The 17,142-nt window shown below is 33.8% G+C and overlaps 1 protein-coding gene across 3 annotated transcripts in view; it reads left to right on the top strand.

Annotated features, from left to right (window-relative positions):
* Positions 1-16,931, top strand: part of CDH19 (cadherin 19) — a 55,788-nt gene extending 38,857 nt beyond the window's left edge. For 2 of the 3 annotated variants that reach the window (XM_036419125.2, XM_036419124.2), the window contains exons 8-12: positions 1,875-1,996; positions 8,970-9,091; positions 10,559-10,676; positions 12,022-12,276; positions 15,262-16,931. In XM_036419125.2, coding sequence (XP_036275018.1) covers positions 1,875-1,996; positions 8,970-9,091; positions 10,559-10,676; positions 12,022-12,276; positions 15,262-15,713 — 1,069 coding nt within the window. In that variant the 3' untranslated portion in view covers positions 15,714-16,931. Of the gene's footprint in view, positions 1-1,874; positions 1,997-8,969; positions 9,092-10,558; positions 10,677-12,021; positions 12,277-15,261 lie in introns of those variants that run through there. The other variant, XM_045574530.1, reaches the window with a different exon arrangement.
* The last annotated feature ends 211 nt before the right edge of the window (positions 16,932-17,142 follow it).

Consider the following 17,142-nt stretch of genomic DNA (forward strand, 5'->3'; position numbering starts at 1 on the left):
TGTCTATAAAAGGACATTTGAAGTGAAACAAATATTATTTTTCTAAGCATCAAAACTCTCCTGTTTAAGCTGTTTAGTTCAAGCTTTTTATGAAATATATTGTAGACATGTGTTCTTTCTAAAATGTGTTTATAGACTGTTACTTAAAATATTAATGTTGACTCAGGATCATAATTTTTAAAAACTTTAATTTGAAAATAATTTCTAACATTTGATTGGGTTTATTTCAAGAGGTGTATTGTAAAAAAGGATATTTTAGATGTCAAAAACAAAATATTAACTGTTAAACTGATGTTTCATTAGTCAACAAATCTCTTAAGTAGGAAATGTCACCATCTGTGGGTCTGTACGTAAATTGCTTTTAAAGGTTTAAAAGTGAGTAGAGCTAAAACTGAATTCCTCTAAAGCTTAGTTCTCTGTAATTTTGATTCTAATTCTTCCTGGAACACCAACCTAAAAATTAATGATATTTTTAGAGATCTATCAATTCAAGATTAAAATATTCTTATCTTTTACCACATGATTTTTGGCAAACCTCATTGATGTTTCATTAGAGTAATCTAGAATACATGTGCAATGAGAAGCCATCACCAATACCTAGTTATTACTCTTTTTTAATTTTCCTTTTTTATTAATCATTTGCAGGCACGTAAGCTTTTGCTGAGCACTTCAAAGTTTTCTTTCATTGTGAAACTGGAGATCAATTTCCAGGCTTCTACATGAGGGAATTTTGAGAATTTTATGATCTATCTTATTTCCATGTATGATCTAATAGTACGTTAGATCTACTAATCTTACTCCTGGGATATCTATATCTATCTATATGTATATCTGATATCTATATCTATCTATATGTATCTCTCTCTCTCTCTCTCTCTCTCTCTCTCTATATATATATATATATATATATATATATAGAGAGAGAGAGAGAGAGAGAGAGAGAGAGAGAATATTTTCTTACTTGTGTAGTATTTCTGCCAAAGTATAATCTGACACTAATCATAAGGGAAAGCAGACAAATCCAAAAATGTTGTAATCTGAGTGAAGTATTGTTGTAACCGGGTATCCTTTGAACTTTATTCTAATGGAGGGCTGGAGTATGGATCTAAGTTTATCACTTTCAAATGGCTGTTCCTACAATACCAGAACCATTTATTATTAAAAACCTAATTTAACTTTCTCCAGAGATTTGATATGCCACTTTCATCATATCGTGAATTAAAAAAGTTAGTTTACAGTTGTGAGTATGCAAGTTTATCCTTGTATTATAATTTATTAAGTATTGTATTACTTTCCATATGGATAACCATCAATCTACTTTTGCCCACCTCTGTATATATGCTTTATTTATTAAATATGAAATATTATAAAATTGTTTTATTTCAGCAAACAAAAACAAGCAATTTCCCATAGGTCAGCTATCAAGTAATTATATCAATAATATGATGCTCAGATTTAACATGCAATTATGTAGTGTTGGAAAGAGACTCAGAACAGTCGAGGCTGAGAATATGTTTTATCTTGCTTTAAATTTTTAAAAAAGAGGTTCACACAAATTAATATTATCCCCATTTTTTAAAATAAATAATATTTTGTCATTTTGTTTTAAATAAGTTACTCACTTATTAAAATTCTCTCTTAGAAATGAGTGTGAGTTTAGATTGAGCATACATCAATTTAAGTGTTTTAGTGTTTTCCCCCCATCTACTCTGAGTTGAATCTTAAATTTATCAATAAACCTTTCTGAAATTGGTCTGAATTTAATTATCTATGTGAACATGCACTTAACAGTTTTTTTCTTGTTGCTTTTAAAGAGGTGTTATGTATCTGTTATACAGAGTAAATAAAATTGAGGAACACATTTTTTGGTTCAGGTATTCTATTAGCAAAAGTAACACATTCCAAATTGATGACAATGGCACCATCACCACAACTCACCCTCTTGACCGAGAGATGAGAGCTTGGTGGAACTTCAGCATTACAGCCACAGAACTATGTAAGTACTCATTTGGGAACCACTTATCAGTTCACTATATTTTTTATTTTTATTTTTTAAATATATTTTATTGATTTTGTACAGAGAGGAAGAGAGAGAGAGATAGTTAGAAACATCGATGAGAGAGAGTCATCAATCAGCTGCCTCTTGCACACCCCCTACTGGGGATATGCCCGCAACCAAGGTACATGCCCTTGACCGGAATCGAACCCGGGACCCTTCAGTCACCAAGCCGATGCTCTTTCCATTGAGCCAAACCGGTCTCGACTCACTATATTTTTTAAATCATTCAATAAGTTCTGAACATAGGGGGGTGGTGGTGGAAACTAGTTTAGAATGTCACTGGGAATAAATTTAAGTGGTATATTATATGTCACTTCATACATGTATGTTTTATTGTTTTTAATTAACAATGCCTGCTCATTCCAATTATAGGTTTTAAATAATTTCACCTTTGAAGTTTCGGTAATAATGTAAACAAACTGCCTGAATCATGAAAAACGGGGCATCCCAAAAAAGTGCTATAAAAATCCTTGCTGTATGTGTTCACTACCTAGAAGCTTGCAGCACAACAATTCTGTTGATTGTAGGGAAGAGATGTTGCCTTGTAACATTTGTTTTACCAGCAAATGAAGTTCACTGTGTTTAGTCTAGTTCCTGGAAATCTTCCCAAGTGAACCAACAAGCTATTTCTCAGCATGTCAGCTAAGTGAATAAAAATACTAACTACATTAAAATGAAGCTGTGAAGATATATGTGTGTTTTATATAGTTATGTCAGAGGTTTAATTTGATCTTAATTTTATACAGATATTTTTCAGAAAAAAAGAATACAATATTGAAATGAATTTCTTGCTAATTTTTCTTAAATTTATTTGTGCCTGCAATACTTTTTTTCTAGTTTACTGAAGAAAAAAGTGATTCTATGGTGATATATTATGTTTAAACCATTAAAAAATGAGCCTTAAATTTTGAGTCATTCTATCTTGAAATCTCTAGAAATAGTTTAAAAATATTTTAATGTTTTATTTTATCCATTCATCATGATTACTAGAGGCCTGGTACACAAAATTTGTGCATGGGGTGAGGCGATCCCATCAGCCCAGCCTGCACCCTCTCCAATCCAGGACCCCTCTGGTGAAACTGGCAGTTGGGCATCCCTCTCATAATTAGGGACTACTGTCTCCTAACTGCTCACCTGTCTTCCTGCCTGATTGCCCCCAACTGCCCTACCCTGCAGGCCTGCCCTTCCCCCCCCCCCCAACTGCCCTCCTCTGCAGGCCTGGTTGACCCCAGTGGTCCTCCCCTGGAGGCCTAGTCCTCTCAACTGCCCTCCTTCCCCTTCAGGCCCAGTCACCCCCAATTGCTCTCCCCTGCTGGCCTGGTCACCCCCAACTGCCCTTTCCTGCTGGCCTGGTCACCCTCAACTGCACTCCCTTGCTGGCCTGATGACTCACAACTGCTCTTCTCTGCTGGCCATCTTGTGGTGGCCATCTTGTGACCACATGGGAGTGTCCATCTTGTGTGAGGGCATGACTGTCAATTTGCATATTACCTCTTTATTATATAGGATAGAAAAGAGTCTTAAAATAAATCTTTATGTATTTTCTAAAAGCTGTGAGTTTTTAAAAATCTCATCCCAACACAGAAGCCCTCTCTATAATAGTAGAATAGAGGGAAAACAGTCATTGATCAGTCTTATAATAGTCCAGAATGTGATGTCCATTAAAGGAAATCACTAAGAGATTGCCAAGAGAGAAATAAACCTAATCTTTTACACCCAGGCAGATACAGCCCATTGCAAGCAAGTTCTCAAGATAAAACAATTAGGAGGACTTCACATCAGGTGTCACACATAATTATTTAAAATTCACTAAATTATTAGAGTGACCATCTGTGTTTGCTAATTGACTTTATCCAAATGAAAATTAAGCTTCTCATTCCTATATGACAAGAGGAAGTTTCCAAGTTGGGTCGGTCGAGGCCTTTGCCAGACTAACTCCTACCCTCTCACAGAAACTGGAAGGAAGCAGTGCTTCCTGCTTGATGATTACATTCCAAAGAGTTGGTTTCCAATACTTGAGAAATACAAACCTGGAGTGCAAAGTTGGCAAGAGGTTTCTTTAACTTTTATTTTACTATGTATGTATGTATGTATGTATATATATATATATGTGTGTGTGTATATATATATATATATATATATATATATATATATATGTAATGTATGTATGTTTAACCTTCACCAAGGATATTTTTTCCATTATTTTTTAGAGAGATTGAAAGGAGCAGGAGAGATACAAAGAGAGAAACATTGATGTGAGAGAGACACATTGATCGGTTGCCTTCCTCACGCAACCGGAGCCTGCAACCCATGTATGTTCCTTTGCCTGGAATTGAATCCAGGACCCTTAAACAAGCAGGCTGACGCTCTATTCACTGAGCAAAACTAGCTATAGATCTTTAACTTTTAAAAGGTTTACATATATATAAAAGAAGCAGAGAAATTACAAGTTTTCTAGGGTAAATGTTCTAAGAAGAAGGAGAGACAGTCTTTTCCCTTATTTTCAACAGAGAGAATTGGCTCTTTAAAAAAATTATTTTTGTATCACTCTGATGGTTAGTGACTTAGAGCATTTTTTTCATATGACTATTGGCCATTTGTATGTCCTTTTTGGAGAAGTGTCTATTTATGTTCTTTGCTCATTTTAGATATTTTGTTGATTTTTTACAGAGAGGAAGGGAGAGAGATAGAGAGTTAGAAACGTCGATGAGAGAGAAACATTGAACAGTTGCCTCTTGAACACCCCCTACCGAGGATGTGCCCGCAACCAATGTACATGCCCCTGACCGGAATCGAACCTGGGATCTTTCAGTCCGCAGACTGACGCTCTACCACTGAGCCAAACCGATTTCAGCTTCTTTGCCCATTTTAAATCAAACTATTTGTCTTTCTTTTGATGAGGTTTTTATATATTTTGGAAATTAATACTTTATTCTATGTCTCATTGATAATTATGTTCTCCTGTACAGTGCATTCCCTTTGCATTTTTGAGGGTGGGTCCTTTTGCATTGGCTATCATCAATAAATCAATAAGTACTTGCAAGGATTTGGAGAAAAGGGAACCCTTGTACACTGCTGGTGGAAGTATGGAGTTTCCTAAAAAAGTTAAAAATTGAACTGCCATTTCATAGTGATCCCACTTGTAGTAATATATCTTAAGAACCCCAAAACACCAATCATAAAGAATATATGCATATTAGTGCTATTTACAATATCTAAGAAAGAGCCCAAGTGCCCATCAGTAGGTGAGTGGATAAAAAAGCCACGGTACATTTATACAATGGAATACTATACAGTTGTAAAAAAAAAAAAAAAAAGGATTTCTTATCCTTTGAGACAGCATGAAGGGGCCTGGAGAGTTTCATGGGAAGCAAAATAAGCCATAAGCCAATCAGAGAAAGAAGCCAATCAGAGAAAGACAAGTATCACATAATCTCACTTATATGTGGAATCTGAAGAACAAAATAAACCTAGGAACATAATAGTTTCAGAGGCATAGAAGCATGTGACGACAAACAGACTGATGGAGCTCAAAGTGGAAGGGGAAAGGAGGTGGGCAGAGTTTAACCAAAAAAGTATTTGCATATATGCATAATCTATGGATACAGATTATGGACATAGGTGATGGCCTGGGGTGTGATAGGAACTGGATGGAAGAAGACAATGGAGGAAAAATGGGGGACATCTGTAATATTCTCAACAATAAAGATTAAAAAATGTCTGCATTGAAATTAAAAATTTAAATATAATGCTTTTCCATAAACAAAAGAGCATGTAAGTTATAAATAGAAACATTGGGAAACAAAATAACCTTACTCTTCCTATTTAATTTGTGTACCTTTTCCACAGCATTTTAAATAAAAAGAGAAAAGATTTAAAATAATGTTATACAAATATAGAACATATTATCCTGCAACTTTCATTTCACAAAAAATCATGTATATCACTTCTGGTTAGTATATAAATAACATAATATTTTATATTTATTGCTCCTTTATATGCTAACTGATCTTCTAAAAGCTTTGTATGCATTAATTTACTTAATCTTTATTAAATAAATAAAGTTCTGTTAGTAGTTACTAGTATAATTTGCATTTTACTGAGAATCAACTGAAATAAACAGTAGTTAAAAATTTTTTTCAAGTTGAGAACCAAGATTAAAATCCATTTTAAAGCTCATTATATTAATTCATTTGTTACATTGACTCTTTCATTTTTAATAAGCACACAGAATTTCATAGTATGGTTATACTTTATTTTGCCCATTTCCTATTGATATACATTTGGATTATTTTATTATTTCAGTGTGTTGCAAACAATTCTGGAATAAATTAATTGAATCTTATATTTTTATATACTGTTGCTGAGGCAGGATAGTAAGAAGCTAGAAAAATTCCTTGGCAAGTGGAATGGGGAAACTAAGACAAATAGTTTAAAAGCTGAGCAATTTATAGACAGATAATAAGTCACAAGGTCTTATCTTCCTTAACCAAGCACACAGGAGCAAATGGCTTACACATTCCAGACACTGGTGGGGGAACCCTGTCTCATCTGGTCCCTCTTTGGTGACACTAAAAAAAAACACATATATATATAAATATATATATATATATATATATATATATATATATATATATATATATATATATATATATTTCAGAGAGGAAGGGAGATGGAGAGAGATAAAGAAACATCACTGATTCACTGATTAGAGAGAATAGGTGATTGACTGCCTCCTGCATGCTCCCAACTGGGGATCAAGCCTGCAGCCCAGGCATGTGCCCTTGGATGGAATCAAACCTAGGATCCTTCATTCTGCAGGCCGACGCTCTATCCACTGAGCCAGGTACACATTGGGAAACAAAATAACCTTACTAAAGGTACACAAATTAAATAGGAAGAGTAAGGGTATTTTGTTTCCCAATGGGTAGAACTGATGACATTCTTTGAAGGTGAAACTGACTAGAGAATGACCAAGACCCCTGGATATGCTCATCTGGATGAATCAGCATATTAGAAGACATACCTGGAAAGCTGATGAATATTTTATTTAGATTCTCCCCTATGAACTCCCATAAAATTCCCACTTTTAAAGCACAGATAAAAACCTTAGGACAAAGAACCCAATGCACGCTCTCTCCATTGAGCATACTCCTTCTGTCCTCAGGTGGGCAACTTTGCTTTTTCTTTTCTTTTTTTTTTTTTTTTTTTTTTCCTAAGCAGTAAAGGTTCCCAGGTGAATTGCAATCAGGGAAGCAGTGGGCAGCAGCAGCTTGTCCTGGACTAACCCCTGAACCTGTCTCTAAGGGCACTGCTTTTGCCTTGGTAACTTGTTTTTCCTGAGTCCATGCAGCCCCGCTGGGTCACTTCTTCTGCCCCTTATGACTTTCTTTCCAAAGGGCCAAAGCAGTCAAGTCTAGGCTAGTCTGGACTCCCTCACTTTCCAAAGGGCTAAGGCAGCTCTGCCGAGGCCCACTCCTGTTGCTGTGATCTTCCCTCCTCTATCTTAAGCCCTTTCTTAATTTCAGTGTCCCCAGCTTTAATGAAGGCACTCTCAAAATCACTCATGTCCTGCATGAAGCCAAGAACCTGCACATTCCAGATCGAATGTGGGCAGACCCACTTTGGTCCCCAGTCCCTTTCTGGTGACAGTGCCCAAGCTAATTATGTGTAATTTAACTTTACTATGTTGCCAGATTACATTCTAGAAAATGTGGACACTCCCATCATTATTTATCATTACTCCCCCATCACTGGGTCTGTTTTGCACATTTAACATAAATTACATAGGCCAAATAATCATTCTCCTTACTTCTGGTGAGCAAAAAACCTTTGTGAATATTGTTATTATAGAGCAGCATCTCTTAACTATTTTTCCTCTTAGGACATTTGACAATGTAAGGATCATGACTAGCATTTAATAGAAACTAAAAAATGAAGCTATGCATCCTACAATGTATAGATAACCCCTCAAAACAAATAATTATCTAGTCTAAAATATCAATAGTGATGAGGTTAAGAAACCCTGGTATGAATAATTTGAATTTTCTCATTTGTGAATTTGTGGTTGGGAATGAATTGTCTTTTTCATATCATTTATCAGGATTTGAAAATGTGAGCTATTGATATTTCATTTTGTGATGCAAACACGTTTTCTGATCACTATTGTTTGGTTGTTGTTTTGGCTTTTTTTTTTAAACTATTTTTTTGCCATTAAATAAATGTATTTAATCATATCTTACCAGTCTTTCATGGTTTTTGTATTTCTTGGCTCACTTAAGAAAATCCTCCCAACTCAATGTATGCATACCTAGATATTATTTTAATTATCTTATTTTACCATGTATTTAGATTATATCTTATGTCCTGTTTTTGTTTTTAAAAGTATATTTAAAAACAAATATATTTTGTTTTAAAGAAGTATACTGAATGATGCTTTTCATTGAAACTACTGGATGCTGGCTTCTTAACTGCTTTTTCTATTTCAGCTATGAGCTTAGGGAAGTCAATTATCTACAATATGTAAAATTAAACAGTATCTCAATGACTTTTATCAGTAGAACTGGGAAGGATAATAACACATATTCATCATGATTAGATTAATTTATACAAATATTTTTTAAATTTCCTGCATTTTTGGAAGATGTTCATATAACTAATTTCTCTAGTACTTTTTCTCATCAGCTCTTACATCTATGGCAGGTACAGGGTACTTGAAATATTGGTTGAGTTAAATGTGTTGATAACATTCTTTTCCACTTTTATTGTTGATAAATATATGAATGATATAGACAACCTGTCTTCAGGTAGCTTTTATTCAAATGAAATTATACTATTGATACATACTAATTTTTTTAAAAAAATTTCCCCCTAAAGACAGCATTATCTATTTATATTCTGTTTGTTGTAGACAATGAAGAACAGACTTCTGAAGTTCCTGTGTATGTACAAGTTCTTGATATTAACGATCATGCTCCTGAGTTCCCTGAACTTTATAAGACTTATGTTTGTGAAAATGCAAGCTCTGGTCAGGTAAGAACTCATAAGAAATTGCTGACATGTTAATCCCATGCTTTTATGTTGTGGGTTCCGTATAACTTTCATTTATTTTTTAAAATGTCACACTTTAACAGTGTTTCTCTGAAATGCTGAGTGTAACAGACATAACTCATTCAGAATCTCTTAAGAAGGAAATGGGCACCATGTGAAGAACTTGTAATGTATGACACTAGTCTTAACTGTCATTGCTAATATTAATGAAATTACTTTTAATAAAGGCCAATTCTGCCAATGTACTCATCTAATGGTATTGAAATTTACTAAATCCTTATAAATCAGGAATTGTAGAGTACAGGTTGTATCATTCTTTTCAAATGACTCATAAAAAAAGAAGCCATAATTAAACACCTACCTGCACACATAAAATCAAACACAACAAAGTTATTAAGCATATGGCTGTAAATATCAGATGTAAATTATAATTAAAAGTAATTTCTGAAAATATTAAAAGGTACTAACTCAGAAATTGTGTGTTCATAAGTATAAACACACTGTTAATTTACATAATGAACTTTTCATTTCCAGAATTAATCACAATCTCACTGTTTGACCCTGACAGCATATCTTTGTTTTTTTCTTTTTTTGACAATATAGAGCTACTTGACTGACACATCCATGTCTAAAGAAAATAATTAATAGAGATCTGATTTGTTCACAGATGCATTGCTTAACTTCTCATGATCCAAGATAGAGGAACTTATCTGAGGTGGAACACTTTTTCTATAATCTTTAGGGGCCAAAGGAAATCGTGTATCAGGGGTCTTCAAATTACGGCCCGCGGGCCACATGCAGCCCGCAGAGGAGTCTGATCCGGCCCGCCAGGTTTTTTGGGCAGTGAGCGCAGCCGAGTTGTTACAGTAGGAATTAGTAGTTCATATAGTCCGGCCCTCCAGCTCTCTGAGAGACCGTGATCTGGCCCCCACTTTAAAAAGTTTGAGGACCCCTGTGACCCTAAGCTTTAAATGCACTATTTCCTGAAATAAATTTAAATAAACTCATTACTTTGGCAACCACTTTAGTAAGGCAATAACTTCTCCACAGTTACGCTCTCAATACAAGCAGGGAACATATACTTGCAGCAAATCATAATGGCTGGCATTCAGATGGGAAAGAGAGAAATCTAGGCTGGGAGAATGGGAGGAAGTCCTGACATAGAGCTGCAGAGCTTTGAGAACTTCTAACAAACTTAGCTTATGAAAACCATCTGGCCCATCAACAAAAATATATTCACTATGTGATAGCAAAACACTGTTTTGATCAGGTCAAGATATCTTTAATCTGAGAAAATATGTTAATATCTATATCCATTTGATAGTTGTCCTCTGCAATGTTCATTGTTTATAAAGATTTTAGTAAAAATGATTTTAATAAAAAATCTAACAAAAACAACAGTGATCTTTTTCCTGAATAAAAAACAAAACAAAACATTTTTCCCCCTAGGAGATTCAGACCATCAGTGCGGTGGATAAAGATGACTCCATAGAAAGGCCAAATTTTTATTTTAATTTATCTGTGGAAGACACAGAGAACTCTAAATTTACAATCAGAGATAATCAAGGTAATTACTTTCACTCTTTATGGCTTTTGACCCATTTTCCTAGCATTGTGGTTGATTTTAAGCGAACTTACAGCATTGCTTTCTACATTTTAACTGCATACTGATAATGTTGAGACATACCAGTAGAGCAAGAAGTGGAAATGAAAATGGGAAAGAAAACCCAAAGTCAAGTTCTGAGAATACTATCCCCATTTTCTACTGGATTTCTTGAAATTAGAAGCACTTTTTTCAAGTCATGAGTGGCTGTAAGTCCTTAGAAAGTCTGAATAGCTTTGCAGTATAATTGCAATTCTGACAGAATGGTTCCTTTCATGTCATCAGGTAACTCAAATTTCAATCTATGCTGAGGATCAGAGTGATACATACTTAACTTGTACTCATGTTAGCTCGATTAATTCAAAGATATTTGGTGTCATTAATTCTGGCTATAACTACATAAAATAGGTTTAATATTATTGTTTTTCCTTCTAAATTAAATAAGTATATCAATCTAAGGACAAAAGGTTCTAAAGGATTTTATGTGGAGAGACAAAATTTCTTTTCTTACCATATGTAAGTGACTAACTTTATAAAGTCACTGTTATTTTTTCTTTAACTTTAGTAAAATATTTTTATCATCCTATAGATTTCTGTTTTAATTCTCTTTTATATTCCAAAGATATGAAACATTGCCTTTATTATTCAAGAATCTGTAACCAATACCAACAGCTGTCCTTCCAGAAAACAGAGGTTAATCTTTAATGTTGGTGATCTTTTGTTGGGAGAATAAATGCAGACATCCCCCTTTAACCCTGATCAAATTCCCCGGTGAAGGGAACTCAAATGAACATAGGATAGAAAACCCAAATATCAACATAAGAAATAATATGTAGCTTAGATTTGTTTATATTAATACAAAATAATGTACTGGGGCAAAATATAGATATTGAAACAAAGAAAATAATTGATTTGGTTTAACACTTGTGATCACAAATAAACTATATATTGGGAAAAATGTAAATTATATCACAGGATATCTGTCTAGTAACTAGAATCAAAAGGGTTTTATATACTTCAAGAGCAAGATGGGGAATTTATTTTAAAAAGATGATTTGAGAAAAGACTTCCATTTGTTTAAGTTTTGTAGATTACCTTATAAAGTTTGTTTGATTGCTACAGAAAATATTTTTTGGGAGATGGAAATACAAAAAACAAGGACAAAAAAGAAAACATAGTACTGAGGCATAAGAAATTGAACTGAAAAAAGTTATTTAGGTATTTCTATACTATTGCTTCTACTACATATGCCTGGTATGAATTTCTTATGTATTGTTGAAAAAATTATGCACATGGATTTTTGTTTTAGATAACACAGCTGTAATTTTGACTAATAGAACTGGTTTTAGCCTTCAAGAAGAGACTGTCTTCTACATATTCATCTTAATTGCCGACAATGGTGTCCCATCCCTTACAAGTACAAACATGCTTACCATCCAAGTGTGTGACTGTGGTGACAGTGGCAGTATAGAGATCTGCCACAATAAAGATATGCTTTTCATGGAATCCAGAACAGAAATCATGACTGCTATTCTGATATCCGCTGTGATAATGCTATTACTTGGTAAGTAGTGCTGAACTGAAATACCTAAATTTACTGAAAATACGATGATAAATATAGAAAGTAGATAATTTCTATTTTAATGATAGCAATATAACATGGCTTTGTGTGTGCTCACATATTTAATTTCTTTTCTGGATGTATTACAATTCTTAAATCAAGTGGAGTAAAATTTAAAAATGATGAATATGCACTTCAAGCTGAAAATGAACAATTCTTGAATTATATGAGTACATATGTATGTGCTCATTTGTTTGGAATGTTTTTGACACACACACATTGCAACATACATAGTTAGGTAAAAATTAGTAGCAATAGTGATGAGCTTCTATTGAGTGCTTATTACACTCCAGGGAGTGTCTTAAATGCTTTGCATATATATTGCAATTTGATCCGTAGAATAACTTACGAAGTAGTAACTATTATCACCTGTGTTGAATAGACAGAGGGTGAAAGTCAAAGAATTATGTGCCATAGCTCCTAAATGAGGTTTTGAGATTCCATAACCACAACCAACCATGATTCAATCATACAATGCAGCTCACTCTCAGCTTTGGAGTATTAAAAAGAAAGTAAATGTTAGCATGGGCAGATGTAAACGAGAGTTTTACTTAATCAATGTGCTAAACACAAAAGAAATTGCTGTCAAATAACTCCATTATTTCTTGTTTGTTGCTGTTATTTTTGTTTTCAAAAGAAGATAAGTTATACTCATTTTACTGATGAGGCAAATGAGCCCCTAAATGTTTTATGTAGTCAGGCTTTTAAGACAACAAATGATTCATTTAGCATAAGCTTTTACATCATCTATCAGTGTCTATAATCTAAACCCTTCTCTTCCATTCCTCATAACTATGTATTAAAGCCAACACAACCTTACAAAGTCTTGAAAGCAATTATAACAGCCACTGTTTTTAAATCCCCAAACTTATGGCTCAACTGACATAAAATATGCTTCAGGACTTGCTGTACCTTTGCTCTCCTCAACTTTCTCAAAGCTTCAAAACCCATGCTTTCCTCTTTTACCACCCAACATTCTCTTATACATAGCTTCAGTGTGTTTCCTGTTATTTTTAATGATCATGAATCATAAAAATGAATTTAGAGCTACATAGCTAGATGTCAGAATCAAGAAGCAGTTAAAACAGTGTAGTTTTGGCAGGTCCTGAATTACTAGACCTAAGCCAAGTCTTGAAATTCCAGAGGTAAACCAAGGGTAGCCATACACAGGCATGATATTTAGAAGAAGAGAGGTGGGGCCCACCAATGGTAGTTTCCTCTGAGAGTTTCATGAGGACAGTCTCCAATTCATAACTTTAGAAACTATTTACTAGACCTCTTTCTATTTCAACTATGCATATATCTCAAGCGAGATTTCTGTGTTTGGTTGGTTGTTTTAGGTTTTTTAAACCCTACCTAAAATATATTTTAATCAATATATTTTCATTTATTTGAAGAGAGAGAGAGAGAAGAAAAAAAAAGAGGTGAGAGAGAGAGGTGAGAGATAAATATGGATCTGTTGCCCACTATGATCCTGAACTGAGGTCAGGCTCTTAATCTAGATATGTGACTTAACCAGAAACAAAACCCAAAATATTTTGATGTACAGGATAATGTGCCAACCAACTGAGCCAACTGGCTCAGATAAATTTTAAACCATAGTACCTGCATTTAAACATGATGGCTTTATTTGAGTCAAGAGCAGTGTTTCTATATTTGAAATGTAAGTTTAATATAAAAATCACATAATTAATTTATGTTTGTGATAATGTTAATGGTATTGCTTCAATTTTTGTTCTAGTCCTATCTATGAAATTCTGAACAGCCACTTAAGATCCAAGACTGAGTAAGAATTGGTTACACAATACACACACACCTGCACACACATGCATATTTTCTTTAAAATCTAGAGTGTACTGAAATCGTTCAGTTTCTACATGTTGTTAAAATTACCTATTAGTAATTAAAGCTATTGGATATACTAGTGATCTGATTAAAAGACTTGATAATTTGGAATTTCTAAAATTAATATGGTATCACAAATTGCAGATTTTGAACCAACTATCTGATACCAAGTGCCAAGTTTCTGTTTCCTTGGTGTGTGGCTGTGTTATTGAATATCCCCAGGCTTCCATTTCCTCAACTTTAATAGGGAATTAAGAATAAAATATGAGTTTCACAATTAAATTAGTGAATAGATTAAAAGCTTTCAGAAAAATGCTCAGTGTACACTTTGTAGGCAGTAAATATTAACTTAGAAAATAATTATACCACCAAATTTGCCTTGATGGGAACTATTTTTTTAAAAATATATTTTATTGATTTTGTACAGAGAAGAAGGGAGAGAGATAGAGAGCTAGAAACATCGATGAGAGAGAGTCATCGATCAGTTGCCTCCTGCACACCCCCCACTGGGGACATGCCCGCAACCAAGGTACATGCCCTTAACCGGAATCGAACCCGGGTCCCCTCAGTCCCCAAGCCGACGCTCTATCCATTGAGCCAAACCGGTCCCGGCAGTAAATATTAACTTAGAAAATAATTATACCACCAAATTTGCCTTGATGGGAACTATTAAATTAGTTCATTGTGCTTAATTTTTATTAACCTGCCTCTTTGGTTACTAAATGGACAAATGCAAATAGATTGGAAAATATTCTTATATTCTGCTTTGTTATATTTCCAATATATAAGAAAAAAAATAAATTTTAGGGGTTTTAAATTGATCATCATCAAAAACATTTCACTATATTTTTATGATGTTTTTCTACTCTAAATCATCAATCAGGGAGTTTGCTATCCATCCCACATCTTTCTGCAAGTCCCTTTGGTAAATTTTCAACAACAAATATATCTTTTTTGTCTTAAAATAAAAAAAATAAAATCATGTATTTATTTTGTCACAAAAGCAAGGATTGTGAAGTTTATCATAATATGCCTTATGTTATGCCACATTGCATTAATATTTTGGTATGCTTTATTTGTCAGGGATTATTTTTATGATCTTACATCTACAACAACGAAAGAAACAGACTCTTTTTCCTGAGAAAGATAAAGAGTGCAGAGAGAGTATATTCAGATATGATGATGGAGGGACAAGAGAAGAAGATACAGAGGCCTCTGCTATTGGAGAGCTGAGGTGCAGCACCTTCATGAGGGAAACTCGGACTCGGAAAACCACCTCTGCAGAGATTAGGAGTTTGTGCAGGATGTCATGGCAGGTTGGTCCAGATGATGCTGTAATCAAGGAATTCATCCTAGAAAAGCTGGAAGAAGCTAACACTGATACTTATGCTCATCCTTTGGACTCCCTGCAGATCTATGCCTTTGAGGGAACAGGGTCATTAGCTGGTTCCCTGAGCTCTTTAGAATCATCAGTCTCTGGTGAGAATGAAAATTTTGATTGCTTTCATGATTTGGAAATTCCCTTTCAAATATAAGCACGTACATTTGGTTCTGCTATGCAGTCAAATAATTAGGGCTTGGGGATAGAGGGGGAGGACTGGGTGTAAAAGGTGAAGGCATTAAGAGTAGGGGGAAACACAGACAACTGTATGATGGTTGCCAGGGGACAAGGAGGCTGAGTGAGGTAGAACGAGGGATACATGGTGGCAGAAAGAGCCTTGACTTTGGGTGATAAGGGCATGATGCAGTGTGCATATGATGTATTATAGAATTATACAGTTGAAACCTCTATGGTTTTATTCACCAATGTCACCCCAATTAGTTTTAAAATAAAAGTTTTTTTATTTTATTTTATCAAAATAAAAGTTTTAAAATGCTAATGTGCTTTGAGGCAAACTGGAAGTCTCTTGGTAAAGAGTTGTAGGTTTCATTTCTCTGAGAGAAAAATAAGACCTGTGTTAATAGTGTTTTCTGATTTCATTGGAGCAAATACTCATGGTTATTTCAAGATAGCCACATGTTGTTACTGAATAATGATATGGAGAAAAATGCCAGTGCAAGGCGCCTCAAGCACAGCACTGGCAAACTCTCCTAGCATTTGCCCCGTACCATCCAATACAAATTCTCAACATTTTTGAATGTTTAATGTGGGAAAGGCACTAAACCTAGAGTATCTTAATAGTATTTCATTTATACATTAGTTAAATCTTACCAAGTAAGAGTAAAGTATACATGTGTGTTAAGTTCCTGATACTATACTCAGATAAACTGAAACATCAAGAGAATCTGAGTAATCATATAAAACTTGAAAAAAAACCCTATTTTATTTACATAAATAAGCAAGTTTATTACAAGGATTCTATGATTCATTTTAGTTTGATATTTTTTAATCTTTGTCAAGACCACATTTTAAAACTGATTTCACATTTAGACAGCTAATTGGCATATGCTATTTAATAAAAATATAGTATATATATATATATATATATATATGTGTATGTATTATTTTTTATATTACAGCTTTGTATATAAATTTTACTTACTTTGTTTAAAAGTTTTTCATAATTTGTGTTCTTATGTAACCAAAATGCAACTTTATTATGTCACAATGCAATGACAGAATATTTGTCAACATTTACTCATCATTAAATTTAAATGTTATAAAAATGGTAGAAAGTGTGAAAAAATATAAGTAACTTTTTATTGCTACTAAAATGAGAGAAGCAAATAAAAGAACTGTGTCCAAACTTGAATTAATTTTCATTCTAAGTAATATGATCAACTGCAGTGAATCCTACCATGCACAGCAATAAAATTATCAGCATTTCCTTTTTATTAAAAACTTAGAGTATAACTTGTGCTTTGAGGTGTTTTTTATTATGGAATATAGTATTAGGTGCAGAGGCTATTTTTATTGTAACTTTATGAAGAATAGATGCTGAGCAGCTAGACATAAAGCTTTAT

Source organism: Pipistrellus kuhlii, unplaced genomic scaffold (genome assembly GCF_014108245.1).
Source record: "Pipistrellus kuhlii isolate mPipKuh1 unplaced genomic scaffold, mPipKuh1.p scaffold_m20_p_6, whole genome shotgun sequence".
Taxonomy (NCBI): Eukaryota; Metazoa; Chordata; class Mammalia; order Chiroptera; family Vespertilionidae; genus Pipistrellus; species Pipistrellus kuhlii.